Below are 13,078 nucleotides of genomic sequence, written 5' to 3'. Positions count from 1 at the left end.
CTGCCTGGACAACTCATGCTGAGTTCCAGGGTCCTGTTCTCTTGGGCAATGATTTTGCTGGTTTGAGACATGCTCCCTGTTAGGGTTTACAGGACTAACCTCATTTAACTTTCGGATAAGTTCATGTGAAATTAATCTTAATATCTCCTCCTAGCTAAGGCAGAACCTACTAGCAGAGTTGAAATGTTTCCTTGAGATAGATTTTAATTTTGTTTATAGCAATAAATAAATTTGGTTGTTTCTTCGCCTTTGGCTAACATCAAGTGTAATAACATAGATCAGAGGTTTTATTTTGATCACGTTAGTTTTGGTAAACTTTGTGTTTATTGGCTCTCAATGCTTTTGGCAAACATTGTAATACTCCCCTCACGCAATTTCCTGGCGTCCACGCGATCGCTTAGCACCGTCTTTTTATCCTAGACTTGGTTGTTTGCCTTTCTGTCCTTTTCCTTACCCAGAGTGATCAGCTTTATCATTTATGACCAAGTTTGGTCATTGATTCCATGACTTTCTGATTTCCTGTGTTGTCTCTCTGTCTCACTCTTTGCTATTTATCCCTTTCACCCGGGCTTCATTTTCTGCCCTTTTGGTGATTTCTAGGGATGGGTACTTAGAAAGCAGTTTCCTTTCTTTATTCCACTGCCCATTAGGCCCAGGCGTTTCCACCTGGTTTTGCTGGACTAGTTTTTCTATGCAGTCAGCCTTCTCTCTGACTCACATTTCAGTTCTGTTCTTCCCTGGGGGAAAGAACAGAGATTTTGCTTGACTACAAAGCTGTGGGGATTTCCCAGTTGTCTTCTCTGCTGTTGATTTTTAGCTTAATTGCTCTGGCATTACTAACAAACAAACAAACCGAAAAACCCTACAACCACGTCTCTTTGAACTTTAAATCTTGCAACTATGGTGAGACTTTTTGGGTTAAAGGTTGGAACTGGTCTGTCTGTAGTCCAATCTTTTGGTAATTCGGGGGCCCTTAGCAGCAGTGGGCTCCGAGTTACAAACTTCTTGGCACAAGGCTGAGCTTCCTGATTGTGTCTTCCCCTTCTGTTCCCTCGCGGTAGCTTGTGAGTCTGTTACTCACAGATGGATGCTTGTTAACGTTTACAACGAATTGCACCCTTTCTTGTTATTCCTCCCTTTTCTTCTGTCAACTTTGTTCTGAGCTGGTGAAGTCACACACGTGCACCGCCACTCCAGGTCTTGTGTGTCTGCTTGTGGCTGGGACATATCCCCCTTCATGTGAGTCTGTTTCTCTAACGTCAACAGAGCTGCCTCCAGCTTTCTTCTGCTTGTTATTTACACAGGTTTTCCCCTCTAGGATTTTACTTTCAACCTGTCTCCATTCTTACACTTTCAAGATGTGTATTTAGCAAGCTGCACCTAGCAGGGTTTTTACTTATTCAATCTGTCAACATGTTTTCTTTTATTTGTATGTTAACATGTCTTCATTTTTATAATTACCGATATATTTGTAAGCATAGCTTCTTACTCCAAGAGAAATATATTAGCCCATCTGTTCCGTGTTTTTCTTTCTCCTTTCTTGAATTTATTATCTTCGAACACATAGACACACACGCATATACAATCTTATGACTCTCAGCCATTTTCAAAGATTGGAGAGTATTTCTAAAGTAAGGTTTTATTTGTTAAATTTTTAAAATATTTGTTCATATTATGGGTGTTTAAGTGTTTTGCTTGCAAATACATACGTGCACTACATGTGTGCAGTGCCTGCGAAGGCCTGAAGGGGGGTTGGATCTCCTGGAACTAGAGTTGCTGGGAGCCAAGAGTGACCATATGGGTACTGGGAACTGAACTTAGGTCCTCTGCAAGAGTATCAAGTGCTTTTAACCATGGAGCCACCTCTCCAGTCCCTAGAACAAATGTTTATTTGTAATCTTATCAAAAATATAATGCAAGTTGATCATCTTATCAAAAAATTCAAGCTCTGAGATGGTTTGAGCATCATTATAACACGCAAAGTGGAAAATTCCACGCCTGATCTCATGTGGTATGTCACAGTTAACAGACACATATGCATGCACACACACACTCATGCACACATGCACGCACACACACGCACGCACATGCACACACATACACACACAGCTCCAGGCTAAGTGCACAAAATGTCAATGAAACATATAAATTCTGTATTTAGCCTTGGGTTGTGTCCTAAAGAGGCCTCACTGTAGGCTTAAGCAAATATTCTAAACTCTGAAGAAGTCTGAAACCCTCTGGCCCCAAGCATTCTGGGTAAGGAATGATCAACCTCACTAAAACTGGATCCCAGAATGTTCCAGAAAAGTGGTTCTCAATCTTCCTAATGCTCCAGCCCTTTAACACCGTTCCTCATGTGGTGTCTGCAGATCTGTGTCCAGGTGGGACATTTCCCCGCCATCCGAGCAGACCTTCCTGCTGCTCTGTGTAACCTCCTCTTCCCATGGTCCAAACTCACTCCTGCCAGGACTTTCTCTTTCTAGACCATCAATCACGCTTCAGTCCGAATACCTGCTTTATGAATTCTCTCTTCATTGGTGTCTAATTACCAATATCCAGCCTAAAAAGTTTCGGTCTTGTTTATCGTATTTTTCAGTTCCAAATTTTCCCACTCTTTTCCAAAGTTTTTACTCTATGTTGTGGACACAACAAACACAGCATGGGTCCATTTCTGCAGCTTTCTGGTCTACGACTTTCTGCGTTCCTGGATTCTCATTAATTTTGTCTTTTCCATTTTAAGTGTCTGGTTATTTTCACGTGAGTGCTAGACGCTGTATGTGAAAGGCGACTTGATTTAAGGCTTGAACCAAAATCGTCCCTAGAGGAACCCTGCTTTTGCTCTGGCGGGCAGACAGGAGCACCAAGAACTGGGGTCACCCTGATTCACTGCTAGACTGACAGTGTGCTGACGTGTGTCTCAGCGTTTCGACTCAGCACTCCACAGTCCCAGTCCCCGGCCCCTGGCTCTCCCTGGGATGAGGACTGCTGGGGCTGGGACTGGGGCTGGGACGCACCACCGACAGGAACGAAGGCTATTCTGTGTGACCTCCTTAGGTCACAGAACCTGATGGCGTACTTTCACCTCCAGGACAGGATGTCGACGACATCACTGCTCCGTTTCAGGACAATCAACCCTGAAATTCCCAGGACCAACGGGAGAATCCTAGCTTTCCTTCTGCCAGGCTCAGCTGTACCTAGAGAATCATAGTTTACTTCCTCCTGGAGGCCTAGTTCTCTCCTGTGGAAGAGGCTGGGTAACCCTGCTCATCTTGACTATCTGTGCCCCCTGTCCTCGGATGATAAACTGAGATCTAGTTGGGTCCATCAGAGCGGGGTCTGAATGGACTCTAGAGTCAGCTCAGGGCCGTTGGCAGCAAGAGAGACGTGAAACTCAGTGGAAGACCAGAGAGTCTGCTGTCACCTGCAGTCAGACGTCATGGGTCAGGGATGAGGGGGCTCACAGGCCCTCTGAGCTGGGACATGAGTTTTGTGTCCCTCACTGTGTTTGTTGGTCCCTCTCCAGGCTAGCGGGAGTGCTCGAAGCCACTAAGGGCAGCAACGCATCAGAGCTCCCCTCACTGACGACCTTAACAAAAGGCGTCGATCTAGTCTCAGTCAGCAATTTCACCCCAAGCCTCCGACGGGCTCACCAGGTACAATTTCGGCTTCACAATCCAGAGCCTGGAGCTGCTTGGCTCAGGAAGCCACAGCTGTGATGATTAATATTGATCGCCACTTTGACACGATCTGGAATCCCTGAGATGGCGTCTGCGCATGTCTGTAGGGAACTTTCCAGATTGTGTTAGCTGAGATGGGAAGATCCACCCCAACTGTGGCAATACCACCCATGGCTGGGGAGTACCACTCCACGACTGAGGAGCAACACCCCACGGCCGGGGAGCATCACCCATGGCTGGGGAGCATCACCCATGGCTGGGGAGCATCACCCATGGCTGGGGAGCATCACCCATGGCTGGGGAGCATCATCCATGGCTGGGGAGCATCATCCATGGCTGGGGAGCATCATCCATGGCTGGGAAGTACCACTCCACGACTGAGGAGCAACACCCCACGGCTGAGGAGCAACACCCACCGCTGGGGAGCATCACCCATGACCGGGGAGCATCACCCATGGCTGGGGAGCATCACCCATGGCTGGGGAGCATCACCCATGGCTGGGGAGCAACACCCATGGCTGGGAAGTACCCCTCCATGACTGGGGAGCATCACCCCATGGCTGGGGAGCAGCACCCACGGCTGGGGAGCAGCACCCATGGCTGGGGAGCATCACCCATGGCTGGGGAGCACCGCCCCACGGGTGGGGAGCACTACCTTGTGATTGGGGTCCTGGGCTGAATAAAAAGGAGAAAGGGGGCCCAAGGACCACGATCCGCCTCTTTCTGCTTTCTGAGTGTGGATGAAATGTGACCACCAGCCTTGCCTTCCTGCTCTCACGGCTTCCCCTCCTCCTGAACTGTGAGCCATAGTTTCGTCTTCTTCTCAGACATTTTAAATGCGTGTGTGTATGTGTGTGTGTCTGTGTGTGTGGTGTGGGTGTGTGCATGTGTGTGCATGCGCACACGTGTGTGGTGTGTACTAGTAATGTGTTAAGATGCTTGGGTCCCTCACGCAGAGGACGCTTGTGACCCTACTTTCCCGCACTGGTGGGGAAAGAATACCCTCTCAAGGTTCTGCTCCCACTTGGATACAAGAAAGATCAAAACCCAAAGTGGGTTCCTTGGCACATCTGCCCTGCTGGCTGTTCTACAAAGGGTTCCTTGGTCAGGTGGGGTTTTGGAAATGTGCAGATTTTTTCCCGCTGAGAGCCTTCAAAGGAACATTCAGTTATGTAAGGCTCTGGGCAAACCCACATAAAAGAATGTGGTTATCTTTGTTCAACTAACTTCAGGCCTTGTAGGCATTTCCTGGGAGTGCCCCCATGCAGTGGCCCAGCCCGAGACTGCCTTATACTGCACTGATTAGGGAACCTCGCGCAGTTTGAGGGACCCACCTGTCCTGCTCTCCTCTCCAGTTGTTTGGGTTTTCTCAGTGTCTCGCTACTGCAGGTACCCCAGGCTGCAGGTTCTCTGCCAGTCCCAGATCGGTTGCTTTGAGGCTGATGCAGCCATCTAGGCTTCCCAGCACAAACAAGAATGAAACAGAGAGGATGTGGGGCGTCATGGGAACTGCTTGTCAGACTGCTGGAGAGTGCGCGAGAAGAGTGATCTCAGGACCAGGACAGGGGAGGTGCCCTTGCGGCCCCATGCCCCATTTATCTCCCGGGGATACAGCTGGGGGAAGGAGACGGTGCACAGACTGCAGACATCACAGGAGAACTCCCCATCTCTTTACTTTCCTGGCCCTCCATCAGCTGACCCGTTCCCTCCTCCACTTTTTCCTTTCCCCTCTCTCTAGCCCTCTATCCTTTCCCACCTCCACCTCTTTTCTCTCTCTCTTCTTCCCTCCATCTTATACCACCCTCCTCGCTTACCCCTCCCCTCCTCATCCACCCATTCTCTCTCCCCCTCCTCATTTATACATTCCTCTCCCCCTCCTTATCTACCCATCCCCTCCCCTCCTCATTTGCCCATCCCTCTCAGCTGTCCCCTTGCCTTTCTCCCCTTCTCCCCCATCTCACTTTCTTCCTCTCTGTTGTCCTCTCTCCTTTTGGTCTCACCCTCCATCTCTCTCTCCGTAGCTCTGAATTAGTCCTACCCTGGTTTCCCAGCCTCGTGGTTGATCTGCTTTGCTTGCCAACTCCCCTAGCCTTGAAAACTCCCAGTAGGCACAGCACTCTGAGAGCCCTGGCTGCAGACAGCACTTGTAGCTTACAGGGCAGGGGGAAGTGTGAGCCACTCATTCAAAAGGCAATGGAGAGGGTCATGGTGGTGGCAGCTTAGTAGACTGAGCTCAGGGCCCCGTGTACCTCTCAGATGCCCCACCCACGAGGGCGACTCTAGTACTTGAGAACAGTGTGGAGGCAGGGGTGATGCCACGCCTTTGACGGGCACAGACAAAGCAGTGTCATTCCTGATCTAGGAGTCAGGGAAAGGCTCTGCCTGGGACCCCAGGGGAGGGGACAGCTGGGCTCTGGACCCAGGCTTTCCTGCTTGCGCTGCCTCCTCTTACCTTGTGTCCAGAGTGTGGGGATGAAGTCTGGGCTACCAGCAGCCGCACCATGGCGTCCCACTGCTCAGCAGTCTGGCGTTCCCGCGCTGTCACAGTGAAGGCCACCTGCTCTGAGGGGATCTTCAGCTCCCGGGTGGCGAAGACAGTCCCATCTGCCCCGACTTTGAAGTCCAAGCTGTTGGTCTCATACTGCGTCCCTTTGGTACCCAAGCAGCTGCTGAACTTGACTGTAAGAGGAGAGAAGATGGTCAGGAAGGCCAGGAAGCAGGCTGCAACAACAGGTACAGCATGTGCTGCCCAAGTAGCCCTGAGACCATAAAGACTTCACTAGGCAGGCTCTCCTTTGTCCTCCAGAAGTAGCTGGAGAGCAGGAAAAAGGATGGATGAGCATCCCACCCTCAAACCCAGGTGGACGCCGTCCATTCCTGCCACGGTTTCTGCATGCCCTGTGTGGCTCAGTGGGAGCAGGAGTCTCCACCCACACAGGAAGACTCCCACCAGTCTCTGCCTGTGCAGTGTAGATGCCCAGTTCTTTGGCTCTGTTCCTGTGCCCGAGAAAGCTAAGTGTAATAAAGGAGCCGGAGAAAGCTGGTGTGTCAGGGCTGTCCCCCCCACAACAGGAACATTCTGGAAATGGGATCTGCATGGCTGGCCCTTCCGTGACTTAGTGACATCTGACACTTGTCAGGCACCTGTGTCCTGCTGGGGGCAGAGGCAGGATGACAGGCCTGGCTCAGTCACAGACTTTCTTGGTTAGTCACACAGTTAACAAAACCCGTTGACGCTGCTGGGTACCGCGTCGTTTTGCTTCCAAAACATTAATTAGGCAACCAAATTGTCAGCCCCTCCCGATGCCCCAGAGCTGCAGCCACTTCCAACTCCACTGCAGAGAGAAACATCTCCAGGACTGCATATTCGTCTGGCCCACGTTAGTGCATTTTTTAGATACGTGCTTTTGTGACTGTCACCCGACTCCGTGGTAAATTATGAAGCACCAACAGCTGGTGTCACATTCTGCTGATAAAAGCAATGGATAAAGTTACCCAGTATTTATAAAAATGTGGGTATCTAAGCAATTATGGTGGGAGGGTTGGTTTTATAAGCAATTTCACTGTCACAGCTTACATGATTTAATTACTATTTATTCTAGAAACTAAAAAAAGGGACTTGCACTTACGTTTGATAAAGTGTTTTTCCTGCATGTTCACCTTTTGTTGTTGCCTGCCTTGAAATTATAAATAACACGTGGGTTCCCTTGTCTCAGATCACTCACTAGAGACGTCTCCCCAGTTGCTGGTTCCTCCTGCTTGCAGGCTTAATATGAATATGCTTTTATTATTATTATTAATTATTATTATTTTTGAGACAGGTTCTCCGTACGTAGCCCTGGCTATCTTGGAAATCTCTTTGTACACCTGTGGCTTTGAATTCAGAGATCTGCCTGCCTCTGCCTTCCAAGAGCTGGGTGGGATTAAAGATGTGCGCCATTATGCCTGACTAGAAAACGTTTTTAAACATAACAAGACCAGGCATTTCTTCTCTGCCAGGTGACAGAGTGGTCAGTGTCGAGAACCTGGCTGGGTCTTCTGAGGATCAGGGTGTATCCCTGTGACTAAGCATCGTTGAAGCTGGAATTCGGCCGATTGCACTATATCAGAGACTAAGGCCAACACGGCATTCTCCCACACTTTCCTCTGTCAAAGGGTCTGGGTCCTCAAATAACTCGATATCATTATAACTTTATTGTATTGTGGGCTTGACTCTGCCCAGTGTAGATGGTGAGATTGCTCACTGGATGAAGGCACTGCCATGAAGCCCAAAGACTTGAGTTTGGTCCCTGGCATCCATAGGTCCGAAGGACAGAACCGACTCCTGGAAACTTTCCCGACTGCCACCGCAGCCTGTGCTGCCCCTCCCATAGACAAACGAGCAAATTCATGAGCAAATGTAGTAAAATCAGAATGCAGAGCCCAGGGGACTGCTCTCCACCTGGGGGCAGCTTGCTCTGGAGGGCTTTACCAAATGAACCCCTGTTTAGCCTATCTGCATCTCCTAACTGAATTCTTTCTCTCCAGACAACAAGGACTGCATGTCCCTGTTTCTTCCTCTCCAGATGACAAGGACTGCAGGTCCCCATTTCTCTGGGGGACCAAAGGGTTGGATTGTGGCTCCCTGGCACTGTTTACTTTTCCATGGATGAACAAACTGTTTTTTTCTTTTCTGTTTTCAAATGTAAAGAAATTAGCAAACTGCCTCAGACACACACAAATTAAAACCAGCAAAGATCGAGTGGACCCATTGCTGACCCCCAACTGTTACCAACAGAGATAAAAACGATGGTGGCTGGGCTGTGATATGATCAGTACAAAATACCAAGATAAGCCCCTGTGTGTTCCAAAAGCCAATTCCTAGTAAAATCAATGAAACTTGACAACACAGGGGACTGACTTAACCCCTCCATGGGTGGTGGCAGGGAACTCTGTGGAGTGGTGGGGAGCACGGGGAGGTGATGAAGAAAGCCCTTTGGGCTGCAGCAGGGCACGGATCACGGATTCCAGCAGGCACTGAAATCCTGTGTGCTCTGTGCGACCCTGTGTGTGAGGAACAAACTGCAGGGTTCAGTTACAGTTAAAGGAACAGCTGCAGCCAGCGTGGCCAGGGCTAGAAGGCAGTGCAGAGAGTTCACTGACGCAAAGGACCTGTGGACAGGACTCACTGGTCAGTAGAGCCCAAGCTGCACCGAATCCCTGCAGCCTGCTTCAGGGCCAAGCCATCACAAATACCTTCTTCTCTTCCATATTAGAACTTTTTAATTTTTTTTTATCTTTTGAGATAAGGTCTCACGATTTAGCCCAACCTGGTGACAAACACACAGAGATGCACTTGCTTCAGCCCCCCAAGTGTTGGCATTACGGTATGCACTACTGCGCGCTGCACCTGACTTCAGGACACTTTGATAGTCTGTCTAAGGCTCAAGCAGTAAAGCGCGCAGCAAGCTGATGTCCTTGGGCTGCTGCTGGCGTCGTGCGCAACTCCTAAGTTACACCAGGGGCCAAGCCTCACCGGTCAGAGCACCTTTCAAAGCCCTGTTGTGTAGAAGTGGCTCCCATAGTCACCAGCTCCGAAACCCGGCAGTCTAGGGCTCCCTGAACACGAACGCACAGCCCTCATCACGGGTCCTCAACAGCTGAGCACCATTTCTCTTCCAGACGGTTCAGATCCCTTTGTTTAAAATGCTACCCTACACCTCTCCCGTGCCCGCAGACCCAGCAGCACAGGTGCAGCCATGCTTGCAGACACGTCTGCAGATGCATCCAGTGCACCATGCATCCCAGTCACCTTGCGCAGCAGAAGGAAGCTCTGCTCTTATCAGGAGGCTGGCTGTCTTTAACCCTTCGTCCTCATCACTTTTAATTGCTGGCTCTTTGGGTGGAGCTAGGGTGGCACACGCTTGCAGGTGGCCTGGCATTCACGGGGGCAGCAGACTGCATCTCCCCAAGACAGAGTGCTGTAGAATTGTGCTGTGTCTGCGAACACCTTGTTCTATTATTTCCCTTGTTAGGTGAGCTGGGAAAGATCAACCGAGATGGAGGGGAGAGTGTGGCTGGATCCTTGCCGAGGGACACACCAGCTTCACGCCTGCTGTTCAGCTCGCAGAGCCAGCCATTCTCGCTCCTTCAGCCCGCCCTCCCACGATGGCTCAGGGTCTCCCTACCATCCAGCCAGGGTTCTAGGTGTGAACAGGCAGACTCCGAGGTTGCCCAGGTGGATCTTGGTGTGCCGAGGAGAACATACGGACGAGCCAGAGTGTAAACAAAACCTCGGTGGCCAGGACAACGAGGAGGTCAGAGTGGGCAGCACAGAGGCAGTGTTTGTCTCTCCTCAGTGTCTAGAGGAACTGTCCTGAGGAGGGACAGCAGAGCAAAGGCTCTGAGATGGGGAGGATCACGGAAGGTGCTTTGTTGAGTGTGATGAGTGGGGGTGACCTTGTGGATGTGCGGTTATGGGAACTGTTGCTACTGGCAATAAGTCACCCACTGGGAACGATCAATGCTCTTTCTCAATGAGACTTGAACAGTTAGCCTGGCATGGGTCGCGTACTGCTGGCCCCACCCCGGCTTGGTTTTCTTCCACCTGCATCTTTGTCTTGTACCTGCTGGGATGTGTGGCCAGAACACCCATCATTAGGTGATGAACCGTGTGCAGCTGGGGAACGGTGAAGTCAGAGCCCAGCACCCATTAGCAGGCTCTCTGCCCGCAGCTTGCTCCAGCCTGCATCCCTGGCTCCCAGGTGCAGGTCCATGCAGAGATGGGACTCCCTCCTTCTGTGCTGAGATGTCTGAGGGCAGTGAGGCATACGGATGCCCTGGAATGCCAAGTCACTAGGCACACAGCCTCCTCAGATTGGAGAAGCAGGGGCGTTGGGGACAGAATTCTGTTGGGTTTTGTTACAAGGGGTCTGGTGGAGTAGAGCTAAGGTTATTATTGGAGCAGAGGTTGCTTCTCTGATTCCCACCAACCTAGCCTGGAAATGGATAGGGTGTCACGGGAGCTGCAGGTAGGCTTCTAGGGCCCCTGCATGGATCTGATTTGAGAATTCCTTCCCAGGAGGATCTACCCACTCCTTACAAAGCCCCAGTGACAAACCACAGTATCATTCCACCAAACTGGGAACCAATGAGTTGGGCTTGCTCATGGAACATGGGTGATGGTTTTTCTGTAGACTGTGGGTGGCTTCAAAGGAGCCACACTGGAAAACTTTTACCCAGCATAGATAGAGAACCCAGGCTGGAGAGATGGCTTAGCAGTTAGGAGCACTGGTTGTTCTTCCAAAGGTCCCGAGTTCAATTCCCAGCAACCACATGGTGGCTCACAACTCTCTGTAATGAGGTCTGGTGCCCTCTTGAGGAAGAGACCTGGTCAGTCGTCCTCATCAACTTAGAGCAGGAAACCCAATATGGACAAGTTCAACAGCACCACCATATACGAGCTGCCCATGCCGGCTTCAACATCGCCAGGGCATAAATTTCACTTAACTTTTAATTTCAGACGGAGAACCCACTCCCACCTGTTCACCTTCCCCAGCCTATTATTTTAGCAGTGCCTGAGACCCCAAGGCCATGGGCACCTAGGGTAGAAAGTACATGCAGATGGAAGGGCAGGGCAGAAGGGATCTGCCAGAATCTCAGGTGGGGGGGGGGGGTCCCACGACCTCTCCGCCCTGCCTTTCCTGTCGGAGCGTCAACAGTCAACAGATCCCTCTCACGATGGAGTGCAGTGAGCATAGCAGATACGTTGACACTGGCAGCTAGTTTGCATGAAGGATTACTTTCTACAAAGTCCACCCGGATGTTTTTTTCTGTGTACACTTTAACCACACATAGGTATGCCACACGCCTCTTAGGAGCCACCCGTCCCCTCCTGCCCGTGACAGTGTGCGGCATCTCCATTGTAATGTCTGGGCCAAAGGTCCCGCTTCTCTCGGTTCCCCCAAATGGCCTGTAGAGTCTGGAGGTGCTGTTTGCTCTTTGCCGCAGGGGGTCATGTGCACCAGTTCGGGAGCAGTCGGCCTGCTGTGGCTCTGCACATGCTAGTCAGGTGTCCCTGGACTCTAGTGGACCCCAGCTTGCAGGCTTAGTACAGGGCTGGGGCTAGCTTTATTCGTTCTGGTTTTATCTTGTTCAGCAGGATCCTGAGGTGGCCATATGCTGAGGAAACCAGGAAGTGGTTTCTAGAAAGTGTAGTTTGGTCTGCTGACCTCACCAAGGGATGCCTTGAGCCAGGCCAGCACTGTGCTGGGGAGGGAGTGGGGTGGACTCCATGGAACTAGAGTTATGAGAGGTTGTGGTCTACCCATGGATGCTGGGAACTGAACTTGGGTTACTGCTGAGCCAGTTCTCCAGCCCTGCCTCCCTCATGTCTTCTCTGTATCTGTCCCCCACCCCACCTTCGGTTCCCTATCTTAAAAATGGTGTTGGTGAAGATTTTTAGACTATACGTTTGGCACACAGTAAGGGCAAGGTAGGAAGATGACTTTGGAGTTCAAATCCTGGCTGTACTTGGATCTGTAACCTGGGTACCAATCTTATACAATGAATGTTATTGAACATTCGCACAGGCCCCATCGCCAGCCCAGGATGAGGATGAGCATAAAAGAATCCCTTCCCCAGAAAACTCACCGTCCCTTGGGGAGGCTAGAACCACCAACTGAGGCTCTGTGGAGACCTGCTCTGGAGGGCGGAGGAGATGTGTGGCTCTCGGGCCCCCTAATGGGGCAGGTATGAGCAGAGTCCTGAGAGATGACACAAGTAAGGAGCATTTTCAGAAAGGGCCAGGCTTCCGATGGGCTCAGGGTTGGCAGCAGCTGCCTTGCTAGGTGTTTGAGAAAGAGCAGGGAGAAAGAAAGAATGCACAAACTCCAACTTCTCTTGCTCTGACTATGGCTATTGGATGGAGTTTGGATGCAGGATACTAGTGGAGGCTGAGAAGGTGGTGCCCTAGGCAAGCCCAACTTTTTAGGGTACTGTGTGGCACGGCAGGAAATCAGGCTTGTAAGGGCTGCCGAGGAGAGAGGATGGACAAGTGGACATGGAGAAGTCCCAGGGAATTCTGAGCAACAGTATTATGTGGACACACGCCAGACAGCAAACTAAATACCAGTGTGTCAACCTGTGCTGTCAATCACAGTGAACACGGTAGAAGACTTGAGTAACAGACCAGCTGGGCAGGGCAGGAAGGGGGCCCCTTCTCCTGCCATTCCACACACGTGTCGACTCTGCAAAGTCAAATGTACCAAAGACAGACATCCTCTGCCCACTCAACCAACACCCAGTTTCCAGAAAAGCCAGGGCTTTCGGGGCGTGAGAAGCCCTGCACACCGGCTGTGGACTTGTGTGGGATGGACCCGGTCAGTGTCACGGTAATCTCACACCACGGTGACTTTACATCT

General features: G+C 50.8%; 1 protein-coding gene across 1 annotated transcript in view; it reads right to left on the bottom strand.

Annotated features, from left to right (window-relative positions):
* Positions 1-13,078, bottom strand: part of Cdh4 (cadherin 4) — a 447,119-nt gene that overhangs the window by 113,585 nt on the left and 320,456 nt on the right. Inside the window, exon 3 of the mRNA XM_050153046.1 lies at positions 6,130-6,356. Within this exon, the coding sequence (XP_050009003.1) occupies positions 6,130-6,356 (227 nt within the window). The remainder of the gene's footprint in view (positions 1-6,129; positions 6,357-13,078) is intronic.

Source organism: Alexandromys fortis, unplaced genomic scaffold (assembly GCF_014885135.2).
Source record: "Alexandromys fortis isolate MF-2015 unplaced genomic scaffold, M_Fortis_MF-2015_v1.1 scaffold_81, whole genome shotgun sequence".
Lineage (NCBI taxonomy): Eukaryota > Metazoa > Chordata > Mammalia > Rodentia > Cricetidae > Alexandromys > Alexandromys fortis.
This window is presented reverse-complemented; position numbering and strand designations above follow the sequence as displayed.